The sequence below is a fragment of the Typopeltis vanoorti genome, chromosome 6 (genome assembly GCF_054136105.1).
Source record: "Typopeltis vanoorti isolate ZY-2024b chromosome 6, IOZ_Tvanoo_1.0, whole genome shotgun sequence".
Lineage (NCBI taxonomy): Eukaryota > Metazoa > Arthropoda > Arachnida > Uropygi > Thelyphonidae > Typopeltis > Typopeltis vanoorti.
Window position 1 is genome coordinate 103,217,556 of NC_143554.1, and position 21,653 is coordinate 103,239,208.

The following is a 21,653-nucleotide window of genomic DNA, read 5'->3' on the forward strand; positions in this document are numbered from 1 at the left end:
CTTAAATCAGTAGAAACAATTTTGTATATTACCTTCTTTGCCCAGAAATCCAATTCTCTAGTGACAAGTTTCAAGAGTTCTAATCTTGAGAATGGAAGAAAATAAACAATCTCATTAATTCTTCCAAGAAATTCATCTCTTCTGAAATGTTGCTATAAAAGGAAATTTTGAAGAATAAAATTTAGAATAGATAAAAAATAAACATTCCAGTTTAAAAATGATTACATGTTAAATGTCATGAGAAATGGAAATAAGGTATTTCTTTGAGATATAAAATGACTATCTAGCCAATGTTTGGCTGAATAGATAAAATCTTTCGCTATGTCACAGGGCAACTGAATTTGAATTCATCTATGGCAGTGGTTCTTAACCTGGGCAGTAGCACCCCCTGGGGGCATTGTGAACGCTGAGGGGGTGATACACATTATAATGCTACTAATATAATAAAAGCAAAACATTCCGTATTTAACTAGCATCCCTATTTATATTCTATGTTTGGCAACACTGTTCAGAATATTGTATGTCTAGTAATACTGTTCAAATTTATTCGCTACTTTACTTATTTGAATTTTTACATTGAAGGTTAAGTAATTGGGCTACTTTTTGGTCTGAACTTTGTACATTGAAAATAAGTAATTTGGGCTATTTTTTAGCAGAATTTACTACTTTTATAAGCTTTATCTGCTACTTTTCCTAATACCCATCTGAGAAACCCTGGTTTGTAGTTTACATTTAACCCATGGTATCGTGTGGTGCACTTCACTGATATTGTGTAGCACTGAACCCCATTAAAATGTGTGAGAAAAAGAAAATGTCAATATTGAAGTGAATATTTAAAATATGGAGTTATTCCGTCTATAAATAATGAACAGTTACCAATGGTGCTTAATATGTGAAAAAAAAACTTTCTCAAACAAAGGAATGAAGCCTTCAGGAATTATTGAGCATTTAAGAACAAAGTATCCAAATAAAGCAAAAAAGAATGTGGAATACTTTTGCAAATTAAAGACTAAATTTAAAAATCATCCTGGACTGAATCGCAAGACATAATTTTCTGCAATTCCCAAGTCTACAAATAATTAATCAATTAAACAAGAATATAAGGGTCAAAGCTGTATAACTGAGAGGAGACCTCCACATAGCCTTTAAAGGAATGCAGAGAACCGATCAGGGTTTCTGACCTAATGTCCAATCCTCACCTTCTTGTGGTGCACCCTGTTGGGTATCTACTTTGATACTGAACGAACGAGGATGGGCTGGCAATTTGGGATTTAGCTGACCAAATTGTATTCTTATTGGTTAAACCAAAATAAAAAATGATGATAATTTTTGCCAAGTTACAGCCTTTTTGGTTCTTTACTTCCATTAATAGATTGAGTTTTTGTGCTTTCCAATAATTCACATTCTTAAATGAAGAACACAAAATGTCTATACTGACAAGCGCTTAAAGAATTGAGTTGTGCGCCATAGGCAATTTGCAATATTTTTTTAATGAACCAGTATCAAACGTACCCCAGCAGTTCAGTTCATAACTGTGTTAATATATTTTTTACTTACCTTCAGAATTGGCTGAACAACTTTCACTTTGAATTCTTTTGATATGGTAATTATTTCTGCAATGTCCCCATCATCTGAAAATTTAATTTATAATTTCAAATAGAATCACACTGTTTTATAACATCTATATAAAAACAAAACAAAGTCATTGATAAATGACTTTTGAGTATATTCCATTAGTTAGCAAAACAAGAAACAAGGCTCATAAAAATTTCTATATATAATACAACAGCACCTATTAGAGCAAATCCTCATATGGACTAAAGAAACAGTCAATTATAGTGAAACGTTTCTTACAGTGAATTAAGAGGAAACAGCAGTACTATCCCAAGCTGATTTCTAGAAATAAATATCCAAGGAAGTATTTGTATTCATTTGCAGCCTTTACCTAGATCAAACTTTTGCTAGGTTTCAATGATCACAATATTTTTTTTTTCTCCAGCTGCGATCCAAGCACTTTTATTGGTGTAAGCTTTTGCTCCCTCACCTACTGCAGGGGTTTCGTATGTTGGCAGTAGTTATGTGGCTGTTGGAATTACTGAATGCAATATGTAAGGGCTAAGCAAGAACCTGTCACTTTGTAATTTCATATTTAGCATTATCAGAAAAAATATATGAAGTTGAGGAGAATACCAATAATTGTTTTGGACTTTATACCAAAGTTAACTATAGTAACAAGAGGGGGGGGGTAAAAGTAATTCAAATATGCATCTGCTGACAGAATTCACTCCTACAACATACATCATTGCAATTTTATTTTGCCTTCCATTCATTCTCTCTCACAAATAGTTGCCTGACAAAATTATTTATACGAGAGTCCATACTAGGACCAGAATTATCATTCAGGTCTTAGTAAGATTGATTAAAAGATGTATGCATAAAAGAATAAATAAGTAAATAAACCAATGAGCAATGTTAAAGAACACTACTTTCCATACTAAAGATATCCAATGGTTGAAATTAGGATAATGCAGTAATGTTTCACAACTTTCCTTATAAAGTATAAGAAATATGCTATTATTTAAATAATAGCATAGTTCATAATATTCATAATTTTCATAATAGCATAGGAATGCGTTCATTCCTATGAAATATTCTGCAAACCTAGAAGATCCAATTCAAGGCACATACCTTGGAAATCTATCAGAATGGTTGAACTTGGTATCTCTGTTGGTATACCTGGTGATTGATAAACACTAGGAGATACCAGCAGAGTGAGCTTACCCTTTACATATTTTAAAAATTAAAAAATCTTTAATGAGGACAAAATACAACTTAAAGGTGAGAAGTTCTAAGTCTCAAGGGCACTCACAGATTTCCATCAGGTTTACTGGCTTCACAGTAAACCTGATGGAAAAGTTCTATATTGGTTTATGGCCTTTATATTTGTTGATAAAGCAACAGTCAACCATTACAGAGAAAAGTACAAGTTGATCCTCACTACCAACTACTGGAAAGACTCAACCAAAGCACCATTAGATAAAATGCTGTATACTATAAAGTTCCTTCTAGTACCAACAGAAAATTGCAGTTCTTTAAAAAGAACTGCAATAAAAAAATTCATGGAAGAATTCTTCCCCTTTATTTTTATAATATACATAACAATGGCTCAACTGGATGATTGAAAGAGCAGATCCTTAATTAAATGTCAGTGGAACAAAAGAGTGAGCATGATGAATAAGAGCCCTTATAGTAATGTGGTTGTGTGTGTCATCTAAAAAAAACTGTGAAATGAACACACACAAAATCTATCAACTCTTACTATAGCAAATCAAGTGAACAACAGGAACAGTTTGTATAGTGAATTTATGTTAGCATAGCATTCTATCTATATGACTATGGTTGGAACTTTTCAGTAATTTCTTACACTGAGTGGGTGAATTTGTTATATCACTGTTTACTATAGTGCAAGTGGACTGTCGGGCTGTACTTATGCATAGGCACATGAGGTACTAGCTGAAGGTCCTGAAAAATTAGAGCCAATTTAAGGGTACCAAACAATGAGGAGGGGGAAGAGCACTCTACCACCTCGGCCCCGCCTGCCTTAGAAAAAGCCTAAGTATGACCCTGTGGACTACCCAAAGAACTTGAAATGATGGGTGTTGGATTCTAATTATGTAGAAAATAGAATAAATGTTATTTGATTCAGAATCCAACATGATTTTCCATCACAAAGGCTGCGTTTGTAAATATTATTTAATGTAAATAATGTAAATTATAATTTGATATCATATAACCACCTTAATTATACCAAATATTTAATTATTTAATCAAAGAAATGTGTTAATGGTAATAAGATTCTGTATTAAATATTATTAAGCTATTCTATTTATTGTTATGTCAATATTATAAAAACTTGTATTTGCAATATTAACTACGCATTTATTGAAAAGCAAATATTCTAATTATTCCTATTTGTGTATAAAGCTTAACGTATGTAATGACTCAATGTAGTAGTATAGCCTTGTCTAACATTGGCGAGAATGTTTATGTTTGTCTGTTGTCATGGAGACGCGTGAAATAAACGAGCGCGAATGGAACAGAGCATGGGCAAAAGGAGAATAAAAAAAATATGTAAAGAGTAGAGAGTTGGGACGGAAACTTGGAAGTGAAAGGAAGTAAGGTAATAAACAAAAGAAGTAGAAGTAAATAAAAGGTTCTTAAGGGTAGGAGTTAAGTGGATAATTTTTATAAGTGAGCAAGAACGTAACGAATTTTACTGTTAGCTGAAAGTGAAATCAGCAGTAATAATAAAAGGAAAATTAACGCTACAATCGGATAAAATAAAAAGCTGGACATTCAAGGAAGAATTCTGAATAAACCCAGCTGATCTAGTATTGCAGCTTATTTCCGATTTGCCCTAAAGAGAACCTCACAGTGTTTTAATTAATTTATGAGTGGTAATAAGGATGGTTGAAGTGCCCTGTAATTGATGTCAAGAATTCTGAAGAGTAACTGATAGTGCTTTAAGTATATAGATGTGTTTTTATTCTTTAAATGTGATAAGTAAATTCCAGAAGTTTGCTCACAACATAATAGATGTTCTAGGAACCATTTCTGGTAAGGTCTATCATAGTGTATTATTAACTTTAACTGTGGAAACCCTTCGTGATTGAGAGTTGGAGATAAGAATTGTTTGAAAGATAATTTCAGCTATTAGATCCTGTAATATTTTGAACTTATAGCATGACTGAAAAATGTGTGAAAAATAATTAGATTGGATGTTCAGTTATATTCATTTAAGTGTAAAAACTTTATAACCCAGAAGCTAAGAAGGTGTATGTGAAGACTTGGAAGATTGTGCTAATGTAATTGACTTGACTTAATGTTTGACTTATTTCTATTGTTTAAAATTAGAAGTAAAATTTATGTAAGTGTTATATGACCTATATTAAATGCTTTATTTGTTAACCTAACTATTGTTTTTGCCTGATATTCTTTTTACTGCACCGTTCACAAAAATTCGAATCTAGCGGGAATCCCAGAGAGAGAAAATAAATACTTCAGCCTGAATGAATGAGAAGACTGCTAACTTTGAATTGATCCTACTATTTCATATAGACTTATCTAAGGATAGAGTGGCGCAGTATAATAGAAATTTCTCTACCCTTAGATTAGTGATCAATTTACAATTAGTTTTCTTTTATTTTATGAAAGTGACTTATAACAAGATGGCGGATTCGAACATCAAGAGAACAACGTCACGACAACGGGCTAGCAGCATTTAACATAACATTTGCAATAGAAACTGATGAGTAATACAGAATTGTAGTGCCTGTTCAGTTTTAGTCCCTAAAGACTTAAAAGAGATTCCTTTTTAGGGGATACAAATCAGATGTTAGAGGATACAAATGTTACATTCTTATCATAAAATTTTTTCGTGGAATGCTAATGCCTCATTAACATCATTTTGTTCAATGAGTTGCATTTATTTTACTTTAAAATAACTTCTATTTATGTTTAAGGAACTAAAATATGAACCAAGCAATGCAATATCAAAAATGAAAGAAAAAATAATGGATAATAAATCAATCATCATCATTAAATTCCTTCATTTCTAATATGACTTTACCGTTGATAACATCTGTTCACTCTAATTTTTCTTAAGTGTTTTCATATCTGCAGTCTCCATTTTATTTCTAAACTAACTCTCATATCCATATATTAAAACTGGCTTAAACACGGTTAGTTTAGTGGTTTGAACTAATTTCTCTCATTCCATATAAATTTATTCAACTGGCTCCTTACTATATGAGTTTATTCTAATACCTATTTAAAATTTAATTTCAAACCTTTCATTTTAAAATTTGTGCCTAAAGAAATGAAGTACTTTACTTGCTTTATAGGTACTCCATTCAGACAATACAGCTGATATTTTCTACGTTCCCGCCTATTTGCATAGTTTTTGTCTTCTTAGTGCAAATTTTCACAAACTTGTGGCTGCTTAACCAATTTTTCAAATGTGTTAGAGCAGTTATTTTCAATTTAGTCAAGGTCAGGAATCTTGAAGACACGTAACTGATTTCTTTACAGGTATAGCATTATGTGCATAAAGTAATAAGCCAAGACTGATATCTGATTTTGATAACAGGTTTAATCAAATCTTTAATAGCACTTGTGGCATAACAATCAAGAGAATAAAACATGTTAAACACGGTAAATAACTTTAATAAAAATAGGCACAAATATTTTATACTGAAATTAACAGTACATTATTAATAATTCAAATGGTTGCCTACATGCTAGAAGAACTGTATTTAAAAAATAATAATAAAAAAAAACTATATATATACAGTCGATTCCATTTAATTGGGCCACCGGTTAATTGAGGCAGCCGCTTTTTTGGGCCAAATCTCAAAGAACGGAAACCAAACCAACATATTAATACATAATTTAAACACTTAATTGGGACAGTAGCTGAAAAGGAATTTAGCAATTTTTGATATATTTTATGGATTTTTTGAAAATATGGCAACACTACATACACTAATATTTGGCAACTAGCGTGATGCGAATCAGTTATCTTTCGTCGTGCATCTGCTTAAGAATCTACCCTTATTATATACTGTACCTAGCGATATCGATTTATTGTGTCAATTTTATTTAAAATTTTTAAATCTTTGCCAAGATGCTAAGAAATGATTTTACACTTTTAAGTAAAATTGCTTTGCTGGATATAATTAAAGCCATCGTAGACCTGCTGATATAACTGGTGTACCAAAATCTACCATAGCGCATCTCCTACAACAAGAAAATCAACTGCATGAGGAGTGGGCATTACAGAAAGAAATTGTAATCATGAATAATGAAGAATTTTCAACAATAGATGACAATTTACCATGTTATGATGAAAATGAAAACTTTGAAGATGCAATTGTTGAAGTCATTAAATCCAAACGTCAAAAATTTGACGAAGAATGCGATGATGAGGATGATGTACTTGTAACTAATCATGAGGCCAAAAAATTTATAGTGGGGTTACAGCGTTATTTTATGCAGGAAGGTAATGAAGGAAGCCCTACATCCACATTGAATATCTGTGCTGATTTTGTAGAACTGCAAAATTTCAAAAGCAAAAGACAGACTACACTTAATGCATTTTTGCAGAATTAAAATTGGAAATTATAAAAGTTATCATGTATGCATTATTTTTTCTGCGCAATTTATAGTACAAATATTTTCTGTATTTTGGTTTAATAAACCATTAAAATAGGTACCTAATTATTATTTTTTTTACCTACTTATTCATTTACCTGTATATTACATATTTTATTTTAGAATTTTATTATTAGTTCGTTTAATTGGGGCAGCCTGAAAATGGATTAGTCCCAAAATGTCCTATTTAAGCGGAATCGACTGTATACATATATTATTTCAGATATTTATATAGGATGAGAATTTCCCAAATTTTGGGGTGGGGAGAAGAGAGGGAATCAACAATCAATGTGATTCAATTAGACGGTAGTGTGAATGGGCTTTAGAGCTGCTTCCATGGAGATAAATGAGCCTCATTTCAATATTATATATCAACACATCATCATTGTGTGTATATATATTATTATGTGCTTTTACATGTCTTGTCTTAAAAAAGGGTCTTTGGCATTGCATTGTATTATATATAGATAGGTTCCATTCCATATCTTCAAATATGTAAGGGAAGTAAACTAGAAAGGATGCATTAATATATAGAATGTCATTCCTTAAATTTCATCAAAGATCGGTACTATCAACGTAAGAAGCCTGAATGGCAAAGAAATGGAGCTAGCTGAGGAATTAGATAAGTACCAGATCGACATAATAGGGGTGACTGAAACAAAAAAGACCAAAACTGGTGAGATCTTTCTGAGCAATAAATACAAAATGTTATATTCAGGCAATGACAATCAAAGAAAAGAAGGAGTAGCCATAGTATTCAACACAAAATACGAGGCTAATCTTCTTGAATGGCAGTCAGTCTCAAGTAGAGTAATGTGGGCAAATATGAAAATGGGGAACTGAACAATGAGACTTATTTGTGCCTATGGTCCTACAGAAGGTTCTACTAAGGTAGAAGTGGAGAAATTTTTTGAGGCTTTAGAAAAAGCAACTGACACAATGAAAAATGAAAAGTTGGTCCTTGTTGGAGATCTAAATAGCAGAGTAGGAAATGATTGTCAGACATACAAAAATATTTTGGGAAAATTTGGAGAAAAGAGCAAAGCTAATAATAAGAGCAAATATCTGTTGAATTTCTGCTCAGGACATGGACTGGTTATTACTAACACCATGTTCCAACATAAAAATGTGCACAAATTCACATGGAGAGAAGAGGCTAGGAATAAGAAAAGTCTCATTGACTATGTTATTGTTGATAGTGCTGTTTTCTCCCTGGTGCAAGACACCAGAGTGTACAGAGGATTTGAAATTGGAAGTGATCACTATTTAGTCTTGAGCAGGATAAAATTGAATTTCATATTGAAAAGAATAACATGTAAGAAAGTTTTAAAGCAAATAAAAGTTGAGCAGCTCTCAGATGTGAGCTGTAGACTAAAATACGCAAAGATTATTGAAGAAAAAAATGAAAGAGTTTGAGAACAGGAATCAAACCTTGGAGATTCAGTGGCAAACTCTGAAGAAAACATTGATTGATTCTGCCAGAGAGGCATGTGGTGAGGTTATCTGTAAGGATAAAAAAATCAGAACTCCCTGGTGGACACAGGAAGTTAAAGAGGCAGTGAAGGAAAAGAAGAAAGCATACCAAAAGTTCCTGTCAAATAAGTCAGCTTGTGCTCTTAGAAAATATAGAGACAAATGCAAGAATGCTAAACACTGTGTAAAACTAGCTAAACAAAAGTCATGGGAGGACTTTGGCAAGAAGGTGGCAAAATATTCTGGAGGTTGTTGAAGAAGCTTAAGAATGCAGGAAAGAGTGCTATAAAAGGAATTAGAGATGATAAAGGTGACATGAAAATGGGAGAAAAAGATATCCTTGAAGTATGGAGTAATTACTTTGAAAAACTGCTAAATAAAACAAGCAGTGATGACAGCACAGTGGTAAAAAACACTGACCAGGCATGCAGTCAGGAATACATATCCATACTTGAAAGAAAAAGCCATCAAAGGCTTGAAATGTAGAAAGGCAGCAGGAGTAGATGATATTCGACCAGAAATGCTGAAGTATGGTGGTATAAGAGTCTTTCAGTGGCTGCACTGCATAGTTCAGAAAGCATGGACAGAGGGACGAATTCCCGATGATTGGAGTAGAGCTCTCATAGTACCCATATATAAAAAGGGAAATAAAACTGCATGTGAGAATTACAGAGGTATTTCCCTACTGAGTGTTCCTGGCAAGATCTATGCAAGTATACTTGAGAAACGGTTGAGAAGAATTGTGGAAGAAAAGCTTGGTGAAGAACAAGCTGGATTCAGGCCAAATAGAGGCTGTCAGGATCAGATCTTCACTTTACGACAAATAGTCGAGAAAGCATGGGAATATAACAAAGATCTGTATTTAAGTTTTGTCAATCTGGAAAAGGCATATGAGTAGGTGCCAAGAGAGAAGCTATTCAATACGCTGCAGTTATATGGTGTCAATGTGGCATTATATCAAGCAATACTTAGTCTTTATTTGAGTTGTAAGTCAGCAGTTAGAATTGAAGGAAGTACAGGAAGATGGTTTAATGTTAAATCTGGTGTGAGACAAGGACGTGCTTTATCCCCTCTGTTATTCATTATCTATATGGATCACATTACGAAGGAATGTGGTATTAAACATGATATCAAAATTGGAGATGTTAATGTCAGCTCTTTGCTTTATGCGGATGATGTTATACTTCTAAATAAATCCGCTACAAGTCTGCAAGATTCTCTGACTAAATTGAATAGCTGTTGTAATAGATATGGTATGAAGGTCAGCAATAAAAAGACAAAGACAATGAAAATAGGCAGAATCATTGAAAATGTCAACTGTGTTGTGAATGGAGAACCTGTGGAACAAGTAAAACATTTCAGTTATTTAGGCACGATTTTTACTGAAGATGGTAAATTAAATATAGAAATAGACAACAGAATCAGCAAAGCTGATATGGTGGGAAGTCAATTGAATAAATTCATATGAAATAAGAGAGAAATTAGTCGGAACACTAAATTAGCTGTATACAAGACAGTGTTCAAGCCAGTTTTAACTTATGGATCTGAGAGCTGGGTCAGAAGTAAAACACTTGACCAAAGACTAGAGACTGCAGATATGAGAGTCCTGAGAAAGATTATAGGCGAGAACAGATGGCATCAATGGCAGTATCATATTAAAAATGAGGATATTAGGAAAGAACTTGACATTGTCAGCATCCAGGAATGCATTAGCAGAGCTAATCTCAGGTGGTATGGTCACTTAAACAGAATGGGCGAGGAAAGATTAGCAAAACAAGTGTTCTCTGCCAAGTTGGCAGCAAAACGACCAAGAGGAAGACCAAGATATAGGTGGATTGATACGGTACAAAGTGCTTTAGACGATAGAAATATAAAATCTGATAAGTGTTGGAGTGTTGACAAGTAACAGACTGATTTGGAGGAAAATTGTAGATAGGAAATTAATAATGATGTAATTTTTTTCATGTAGTACTATCATATCCTGTATACACCCCTTGAGGGTACATGGCAGGAATTTGATGATGATGATGATGAATATCATTCCTGGAAAAATTTTGCATTTTTTTTTTGCAAATCATGGGTAAGTATACCTAGTTTCCCACTGTATCTCTGCCTAGAGATTTCTTCAGCTTCGGATCGTAGTTGTAAGGCATGAGTGGCAATTTCAGTGCTTGCTAGATTAGATGTCATAATGAAAAGAGAATCCTTGCATTCAATAGTATTACCTTTTCCATCAGTTAGACGACCCTAAAAAAGTAAAGCAAATATTCAACTTTGCAATAAAGAAAAATATTTAAATAATTTAAATGTTTTATAAAAACAAAAACTCTAGACTATTAATTAAAGATGGATAATTTAAATGGGTGATAAGTAATCATTATTTTCTGGATATATCCAGCATGTCTACCAGAATATTTTCATAGTCATATATTATGAAAGTTAAATACAATATTTCAAGACTAGTTTCCTATCAACAGCTTTTCCAAATTGGTATATTTTGTGAAGTTTCTGTTTTGCTCACATTTTTGCAGATAACTTCATGACATGATTCCTACCTGAGTGTTTCCTTAACCTTTAATTAGTTGCATGGGGTCTATTTGACACCAGCTGTCATTCAAGTTCAATTTCTGACAAAACCAATGATGGATTTTTGTTGTGATTTTTAGTAGCCGAGTTATTTTACTCCCCCCCCCCCTCCCCACCATGCCGAATCAGTTGTGTGCCAGCCAGTTGTGGCTGGCCCAATCAGTTGTGGAGAGGAATGATTTCTGATGTTCTGACCCCCCATGTGACTAATTAAGTCTTTGTTAATCTTTGACTAAGATTTGGTACTTGTTTTCAAACTTGCATGCATCGTTGATTCGTTTTGATTATTTTCAGACTTCAGCATACATTTTTCTTTTCCTATGCACAGCTATGTTCCACACTGAAAAGTGATAATTGGTGGTTACTTCATATTTCAGTTCAATGACACTTCTATCTTGGAACAATGAGAAGACATCTATAATAATTATATAATAAAAAAAAAAACTTGTTTTGTGTTCTTTCTCTTTCTAGGTGAATTTATAACATTTTATGTTGTAACATAATCAAGTAAGTAGTATTAATAATGACAACTAATCCATGTTCTGAAAAATTCTAGTAGGTACTTTATTAGCTTAATTTTTTTCATCAAATTTACCTGAAAGGTTTCCATATATCTAGGATTCATTTCCTACTCTGTTGTTTAGGTGCCGAAGAAGAACCAGCTTTTCACTTATGTCAGCTGCCATCTCTACTGACTCCAAGAACTTGTCTAATTCTTTAGTACTGCTGAAAACACTAGGCTTATGGATTTATGTAAGCCATGGAATCTATTCTTCTCCCCTTCCACTAAGCCCAACAGCAAAGTAATATCCCTTAGTGGCCAATGTTTATTAATCTCCAATGGAAGTTAATATCATTTCTAGACCACCAACCGAGTCAGGAAATCACCAAACAAAACCAATCTGTAGAGATCCTAATACATATCTTAACTAAAAACATTCAGCACAGGGGATTCATTACCCACTCCAGAAAAATTCAGACTGCCCATTCTTCTCCTGCCATGTATGGGAAAAAAAAAAAAAAAAGGAACTGCTTTTCACATCCTTATTAATATATATGACCTTACCATAATTTCCACGGATCATCTCTTATTCCTCCACCAATTATTACTTCATGCAATGTAAATTATACTTAAAAAAAAAAAAAATATATATATATATATATATATATATATATATATATATTCTTGTCATCATCAAATTCCTGCCATGTACCTACCCTCAAGGGGTGTACAGGATATGATAATACTACATGAAAAATTTACATCATTACTAACTTCCCATCTACAATTTTCCTCCAAATCAGTCTGTTACTTGTCAAGACTCCAACATTATCAGATCTTATATTTCTATCGTCTAAGGCACTTTGTACCGTATCAATCCGCCTATATCTTGGTCTTCCTCTGGGTCTTTTTCCTGCCAACCTGGTAGAGAACACTTGTTTTGCTAATCTTTCCTCCCCATTCTGTTCTGTTTAAGTGACCATACCACCTGAGATTAGCTCTGCTAATGAATTCCTGGATGCTAACAATGTCAAGTTCTTTCCTAATATCCTCATTTTTAATATGATATTGCCATTGATGCAATCTGTTCATGCCTCTAATCTTTCTCAGCTCTCAGACCCTTAAGTTAAAACTGGTTTGAACACTGTTTTGTATATAGCTAATTTAGTGTTCGACTAATTTCTCACTCATTCCATATGAATTTATTCAATTGACTTTGTCTTTGTCTTTTTATTGCTGACCTTCACACCATATCTAAAGCAACAGTGAATCAATTTAGTCAGGGAATCTTGCAGACTTGTAGCGGATGTATTTAGAAGTATACAATGATCTGTATACAGCAAAGAGCCGAGATTAACATCACCAATTTTGATATCAGGTTTAATACCACTTTCCTTCATAATGTGATCCATATAGATAATGAATAACAGAGGGGATAATGTACATCCTTGTTTCACACCAGATTGAACATTTAACCATCTTTCTGTACTTTCTTCAATTCTAACTATTAACTTACAACTCAAATAAAGACTATGTATTTGCTTGATATAATGCCCCATTAACACCATATAACTGTAGTGTTTTGAATAGCTTCTCTTTCTCTCCCCCTTGTCATATGCCTTTTCCAGATCGACAAAACTTAAATACAGATCTTTGTCATATTCCCATGATTTTTCAACTATCTGTGTAAGGTGAAAATCTGATCCTGACAGCCTCTATTTGGCCTGAATCAAGCTTGTTCTTCACCAAGCTTCTCTTCCACAATTCTTCTCAACCATTTCTCAAGTATACTTGCATATATCTTACCAGGAACACTCAGTAGAGAATACCTCTGTAATTCTCACATTCAGTTTTATTTCCCTTTTTATATATGGATACTATGAGAGCTCTACTCCAATAATCAGGAATGCATTCCTCTGTTCAGGCTTTCTGAACTATGCAGTGCAGCCACTGTAAAACTTTTGAACCACCATACTTCAGCATTTCTGGTCAAATATCATCTACTCCTGCTGCCTTTCCACATTTCAAGCCTTTGATGGCTTTTTCTACTTCAAGTATGGATATGTATTCCTAACTGTATGCCTGTTGAGTGATTTTTACCACTGTGCTATCACTGCTTGTTTCATTTAGCAATTTCTCGAAATAATTACTCTATACTTCAAGGATATCTTTTCTCCCGTTTTCATGTCACTTTTATCATCTCTAACTCTTTTACAGCACTCTTTCCCCCATTCCTAAGCTTCTTCAACAACCTCCAAAATATTTTTCCACCTTCTTGATATTTATTTTCTCTGTTCTTGCCAAAGTCCTCCCATGACTTTTGTTTAGCTAGTTTTACGCAATGTTTAGCTTTCTTACATTTGTCTCTGTATTCTCTAAGAGCACAAACTGACTTATTTGCCAGGAACTTTTGATATACTTTCTTCTTTAACTTCCTGTGTACACCATGGAGTTCTGATTTTTCTATCCTTGCAGACAATCTCACCAAATTCCTCTTCGGCTGAATCAATCAGGGTTTTCTTCAAGACTTGCCACTGAATCTCCAAGGCTTGGTTCCTGTTCTCAAACTCTTTCATTTTTTTCTTCAATAATCTTTGTGTATTTTAGTCTACAGTTCACATCTGAGAGCTGCTCAACTTTTATTCGCTTTAAAACTTTCTTACATGGTATTCTTTTCAATATGAAATTCAATTTTATCCTCCTCAAGACTAAATAGTAATGACTTCCAATTTCAAATCCTCTGTACACTCTGGTGTCCTGCACCAGGGAGAAAACAGCACTATCAACAATAACATAGTCAATGAGACTTTTCTTATTCCTAGCCTCTTTTCTCCATGTGAATTTGTGCACATTTTTATGTTGGAACATGGTGTTAGTAATAACCAGTCCATGTCCTGAGCAGAAATCCAACAGATATTTGCTCTTATTATTAGCTTTGCTCTTTTCTCCAAATTTTCCCAAAATATTTTTGTATGTCTGACAATCATTTCCTACTCTGCTATTTAGATCCCCAACAAGGACCAACTTTTCCTTTTTCATTGTGTGTCAGTTGCTGTCTCTAGAGACTCAAAAAATTCCTCTACTTCTACCTTAGTAGAACCTTCTGTGGGACCATAGGCACAAATAAGTCTCATTGTCCATTCTGATATTTGCCCACATTACTCTACTTGAGACTGCATGCCCTTCAAGAAGATTAGCCTCATATTTAGTGTTGAATACTATGGCTACTCCTTCTTTTCCTTGATTTTCATTGCCTGAATATAACATTTCGTATTTATCGTTCAGAAAGATCTCACCAGTTTTTGTCTTTTTTTGTTTCAGTCACCCCTATTATGTCGATCTGGTATTCATCTAATTCCTCAGCTAGCTCCATTTCTTGTGTTAGGGTGTGTTTTCAGATTTGTTCCAGTAGCTGACTTTTTGCTGTTCGCCCTGGTTCCCTGACGAAAACAATGGGGGGCCCTTGTTTAAATCTTGTGATGTTGTACCATTATTTTGTATTTTCGTTTAAGCCAATAAGAATATGATTTGGTTGGCTAAATCCAAATTGCCAGTCCGTTCACGTTAGTTCAGTATCCAGGTAGATACCCAACAGGGGTGCGCCACGAGAAGATGGAGAATTGGACATTAGGTGAGGCGCTGAAACACAGTATCTAACTAAAAACTATTGTCCAATTTTTCAATTGGAAAGATATATCGAATGATTCGAGACTGGTTCTCTACGGAGATTCCATTATTAGAGGTGTGGTGAATGAGAAGATGCACATGGTTTGTTTTTCTGGGGGTAGAATGGAGAAAGTGATTGAAGCGTTGTACATGAGGAATAAGTGAGCACAAGAGTTGGTGGCTGTAGTAGTAATAAATGATTTGGATGGGAACAAGGAAAATGCCAGATTGGATATAAAGAGATTATTAAAAAGAGCAAAAGATAACAGTGTGGTAGGAAAGGTAGTCAGTGTGTTGCCAAGGTATGACGGTGATGAATTGAGGAGATGAGTAAAGATTATGTATGTTAGCGCAGTTATGTGAGGAGAATGAAGTTTGTGAATGTGTGGGAGCAATTTGAGGGACGGATGGAATTGTATACAGAAGATGGGCTGCATTTAAATGGTTTTGGTGCGAGTTGGCTGGAGAGATTGTTACTGGCAGGAGAAGTACTAATAAATAGATCAGAGATGGCACGAAGTGATATGAAAGAGCAAAAAAACAGGGTAGGGTATTTACTCACTTGCAAATGGGGGAGGTGAATATTATGAATGAAGTAAATGAGAGAGTGGAGGTACAACACAAACAGGGAAATGGGAGGAATCAGGGTGGATGGGGAGACACTTTATGAAACATGCGGATGCTGAATTCAGAGGTGAATGTGTAAGCGGGCAAACACAGATTAAGATGGCCTGGGAGTGTTTAGATGTGAGGAAAGTTGTAGATTTGGTGGTAATATAGAGGAAGTGACTGGGGAAGGTATTGAAGAGTCACATCGTAGGACTTGTAGAAACGGTAATGATTTTTTGTGTTTATTCACTGATGCTAGAAGTATTCGAAATAAGGGGAATGAAATTGTTGCTTTGCTTGAGTTTATTTGCCCCAAAATTGTTGGTATAAGTGAGATGTGGTTAGATGATGATGACATCCTGACAGGAATAGAGATGAATGTATATGATATTTTTCGTGAAGATAGACAGGGAAGAAAGGGAGGAGGAGTACTGTTAATGGTAGCAGATGAGTTGTGCCCATCTAAGGTGGATTTGCAAGGTGCAAATAGCAGTCACAGTTTTGAGGCAGTATGGTGTGAGGTAGAAGTAAACAGGATGAAATATTTAGTTGGATGTTGCTATAGACCTGGTAATATTGAGGGTAATGTATAAGAAATGTATAGGCAAATTGGCCTAGCTAGCAAGAAACGAGTTATCATTATGGGCAACTTTAATTATGGTAATATAGACTGGAAGCAAGAGACTGCATCTGGGGGTAAAGAAAATGAATTTTTTTGAGTTTTTGAAAGATAATTACCTTAGGCAGCATGTAATGGAGGGGACACGAGGATCCAGAGTATTGGATTTGATCATCTCATCAGATGATGTTATTATAAATGAGGTATCAAATCTTCCACCAGTTGGTGAGAGTGATCACAAGGTGATCACTTGCAGGGTGACCAGTCATTCGAAGACGTCTGTTAGAAAGGGATATATGTGGAATTATAAGACTGGTAATTACGAAAAGCTCAGGAAACAGCTTGCGATAATAAATTGGAAAGAGGAACTGGATGGAAAGGATATCAATGCTGCTTGGGCCATACACAAGAACTATTTGGTGGAGGCAATATCAGAGTGTATTCCAAAGGTTAAGAGGGTAAATATAGTAGGTGTAAAATGGATGAACCAAGAGATAAGGTATGCAACTTGGAAGAAACACAAAATTAGTATTTATAACAACCAGTTGCATGAGAAGTACAAAGAGCAGGCGAAAAAGGTGACTAGCTTGATAAGGGTAACAAAAATGCAGTATGAGCAGCAGTTAGCTAAAGCGGCCAAAAAAAATCCTAAGGAGTTTTTTTGATATGGCCAGTAGAAGAAAGAATGATTATGGTAGGATGGGAATGATTGGTGAAAACGGAGGAATTATAACTGCTGCGGAGGATTTAGTGAGCAATTTGTAAAGATATTTCATTCTTGTGAATGTGGCATCATGCAGAACTTGAAAGCAGTGGGAAAGGAAGAGGAGGAACTGTTAATAAGTGAACAGGAGGCATATGAGGAATTGAATAGACTTGATGTAAATAAGGCTGTAGGACTTGATGCTATTTCACCACATGTCTTGAGGGAATGTGCTAGAGAGTTAACAAGTTAACAAGATATGCAAAACAGGTTTTGCATATCTTTTCAACATGAGTCTCTTACTGGGTCAAGTTCCAAAAGAGTGGAAAGATGGTAAAATTGTTCCAATTCATTAGGGAGGTGATAAGAGTAAGGTTTTGAATAATAGACCAGTCTGTGTGCCTGGAGTTGTGGTCAAGGTATTAGAGAAGTTAGTTTGGATTAAGATTCAGAATTGGGTTGACAACAGAAAAATTCACTTTGGCAGCCAGCATGGATTTACTAAAGGAAGATCATGCTTTAGCAATCTGCTTACTTTTTATAATAAAGTGACAAATGTGTTGGATAAGGGTGTTACATATACAGTGGTATATTTAGATTTTGCAAAGGAGTTTGATAAATTGCCACATGACATTTAGATTTTGCAAAGCTGTTTGATAAATTGCCACATGACAAGCTGGTAATTTAATTGGAATGGATGGGGCTGAACAGTAGATTGGTTCGCTGGATTAGAAATTAGCTGTCTGATAGGTATCAGCGAGTTGTCTATGCAGGAGCGATATCCCAGAAGAGGAAAGTTACTAGTGGTATACCTCAAGGGTCTGTTTTGGGTCCATTGCTGTTTAATTTGTATGTAAATGATATTTGGAAAGGTCTGAATGGTGATATGCAGTTGTTTGCAAATGATGCAAAGTTGGCGAGAGCTATCAGGAGTAGAGCAGATGCTGTAGCTTTGCAAGAGGACTTGAATACACTGGCTGAATGGGTAAATGAGTGGGGATGTCAATTCATTGTTTCAAAGTGTAAGGTTTTAAAATTTGGGAAGCAGAGATGGGATGTAAAGTATACAATCGATGGAGATATCTTGGAGGAGGAGATGAGAGTCTGGGAGTGATTGTAGACAAGGACCTAAAATTTCGGGGACATGTTACTAAAATTGTGAAGACAACACGGCAGATAATAGGAATGATGCGGAGGACACTGACTTGTAGAAGTAAGGATGTTATAGTTCCTTTGTATAAGGCTTTGATCAGGCCACATGTGGATTACTGCACAGATCTGGTCACCTGGTTTTCAAAAAGATGAAGATGTACACATAAGCTGTTAAGAGGTTATTACCAGATTAATGTCGGGGAGGTTTTGAACAGAATGGGTGAGGATAGCACGAGAACAAGAGGTCATTCCTGGAAGCTGTATAAGGCAGGTATGAGCAAGGGAGTGAGGAGCAGGTTTTTTGTATGGAGAGTGTCGTGTGTGCAGAGACAGTGAATATATTTAAGGCGCAGTATGATAAACTGTGTATAACAATGGACCGCCACGATGAGTCTTTGACTCCATGGAAGTTTTTTATAATAATAATGTCTTTGGGTTGCGTGATCTTTTGTTAATACCGCACCAATCACATGCATGTTCTCACAGCTGCCTCTCATGTAAAACAAAATTTAACTTGTACATATTGTAACAATTCAAAAAAAAAAAAAAAAGATGAATAATTTATTATAAGCGTATAAAAGGATACCACCTGTAAATTGTTGACGTGCCACCTATGTCCTACGAGATGTCTTTTCTGTTATGGGAAAATACTAAGGACAGTGATCAGATCTTGCTCCACCTTTACTACGAGTTGTCCTTCATGAAAGGTTGGCATATGCTTGTATCTGCCGAAACTTTTATAGTCTCTATATTCGGCACGAAACTCTTGTAGTTTCTATATTCGGCTATGAAATAATGTTGGATTCAATATCCACTTAATTTGAATAATGGTGTATGATCTTATTATTATTAAAATAGTCTGGATCAGAGATAGTTGCAGAAAGTTTTTTTGCTTGATTATAAAGTAAATTATACATGACAAGAAATTATATTCTTGTTTAATCCTTTATTCATTGCAAGCAAAGTATCTTCAAGAGTTATAACAATAAAAGAAAACTCACATAAAAAGCTTTATTAGCATAGAATTTTCACTTAAGTATCATGGGCATCGTCAGTACAAGACCGTAGAATGGCAATTAAACATTAACAGACAATTCTAAAAAGCGCCACCAAAGTAGCTAATGTAAGAAAATTATCTTATGTCTTGTCTTAAAAGGTCAGTAATTTTCCTAACTTATTAAAAAAAAAATATATATATATATATATTTAGACAATATAAAGTTAGGAAAGATTAGCTGATTTAAAAAGTCAGTTTAAAAAGTTTATTCCACAAAGGAGACAGACAGACCATTTGATCTGTTTTTTAAGTTAAGACAGCAAAGTAAAGTTTCACACATTTCTTTATAAAACTATTCTATGAGGAAACAACTTTTATGAAGAATTCTTGTCTTGTTCCAATTAACTATGTGTTTATAGCATGTTGATAGCATGCTCTGCAAGTCCAGACTGTTCACAGGCTCAAGGTCTTTAATATAAGACTTGTGTTCTTCTAGACAAATAAAAGCAGATCTTCATATTTGTCCAAAAAAAGATAACCCATAAGAGCAAGGAATTTGGTAGATGCCTGGATAACTGAGAGGTGGAAGCTTGTTCTTAGAAGAAGTAAAAAAGGTTGAGATTTTTCTGATTGGGTGAAAGGCAACAAAAATACTCAGTGGTTTTAAAACTTTTGCTATGTGTTCATTAATGCCTTAGACATAAGGGAAAAGAATGAGAGTTATTTCTTCTGTATTTAAAGAAGTAGAGATAACCGTTAAAGTGCTTTTGATGAAAGAATACTTAAAAGCATGAATATAATGGCCTGTATGATTCTTCCAAAAACTGAAAAATGTAGGCTACCATCTGGTTGATGAAGAATTAAAAGATCTAATAAGGCCAACCGCTTCTTTACTTTTTTTCTTCTAAGATGAATTGGATTCTGGGATAAAGTGCATTTAATTTAGAAAAAAACTGTTGTAACTCAAAGAGCTATTCCAAATTGCAAAAATATCAACTATATATTTGAACCAGTGAGTAGGTCCAGATGAAATGTTATCAAAAATAAGTTGTCAAAATGCTCCTTGAAGAAGTTGGCGATAGGTGGAGAAATAGGATTGCTGTTCCTTCCAATTGTTCATATAATTTGTTTTTATAGGAGCAATAACCAGAATGTATTACAAAATCAAATAGTTTAACAATATCTGAAGAAAATTCTTGTTGAAGTAATTCACTGCTGTCAGATAAAGTAACATTAATAAACAAGTAGCAGTTCTGGTTGAAGTAACAAGAAATTAGATAAGAACTTAGAAATTTTATAAGTGGGACATCTTAAACAGTCTACGACTGGTCTTAATGGAAAAACTGTTAATGAACTTTGAAAAGACCATACAATCTAGGTGGGCAACCAAAGGATGTTATAAGTTTTTTCTTTTGATCTTCATCCCAAATAGAAACATTACTGATAAGATAATTAAGTCTGTTTAGTTGACTAAAAGTAGGATCAGATATGAGTGGAATGTAAGTTGAATAGTCTCGAAGTAATATTTTTCTCTCATATTCTTTTCTTTCTTGATCCTTAGTAATAATTAAATTGTTCTTATTTCTTGAATGATTTCACTGCTTTAAATTCAAAGAAAGAGAGATTAGGATGCAGAGGCTTGATCAACTTCCAATTCTTTATCAATCAGATAGTAGCCTACATTTTTCAGTTTTTTGGAAGAAGACTCATACAGGCAGTTATATCCATGCTGAATCTCGTCATCACCACCTAGTATAAAGGCTGGAAACTATTAAAACATTAGTACGTCGTGCCCATTCTTTATGTTCTTCAGACAAACTGTTACACAAAGAATTATAACATATTAATTCCACCTTTTTATCTAATGGTTTTAAGGATACTTTCACCAAAAGAACTTTTATCTCTACTTCTTCAAATACAGAAGAAATAACTCTCATTCTTATCTCTTATGTCCAAGACATTAATAATGAACACATAGCAAAAGTTTTAAAACCACTGAATATTTTTTTGGCTTTTTTTGCCCAGTCAAAAAAATCTCCACCTTTCTCACTTCTCCAAGGACAAGATTTCACATCTCACAAGCTTCTTTTAATTTTCTTTCAAACCAGGTTTTTGGTACGGTGCAGGGACTTAG

General features: G+C 34.2%; 1 protein-coding gene across 4 annotated transcripts in view; it reads right to left on the reverse strand.

The window, feature by feature from the left end:
- The window catches only part of LOC150105767 (mitochondrial disaggregase-like), a 244,459-nt gene that overhangs the window by 43,556 nt on the left and 179,250 nt on the right, over positions 1-21,653 (reverse strand). For 3 of the 4 annotated variants that reach the window (XM_090393565.1, XM_090393564.1, XM_090393566.1), the window contains 3 exons: positions 10,776-10,932; positions 1,558-1,631; positions 33-152 (listed from right to left, as the gene is read on the reverse strand). In XM_090393565.1, coding sequence (XP_090249691.1) covers positions 33-152; positions 1,558-1,631; positions 10,776-10,932 — 351 coding nt within the window. The remainder of the gene's footprint in view (positions 1-32; positions 153-1,557; positions 1,632-10,775; positions 10,933-21,653) is intronic. The other variant, XM_090393567.1, reaches the window with a different exon arrangement.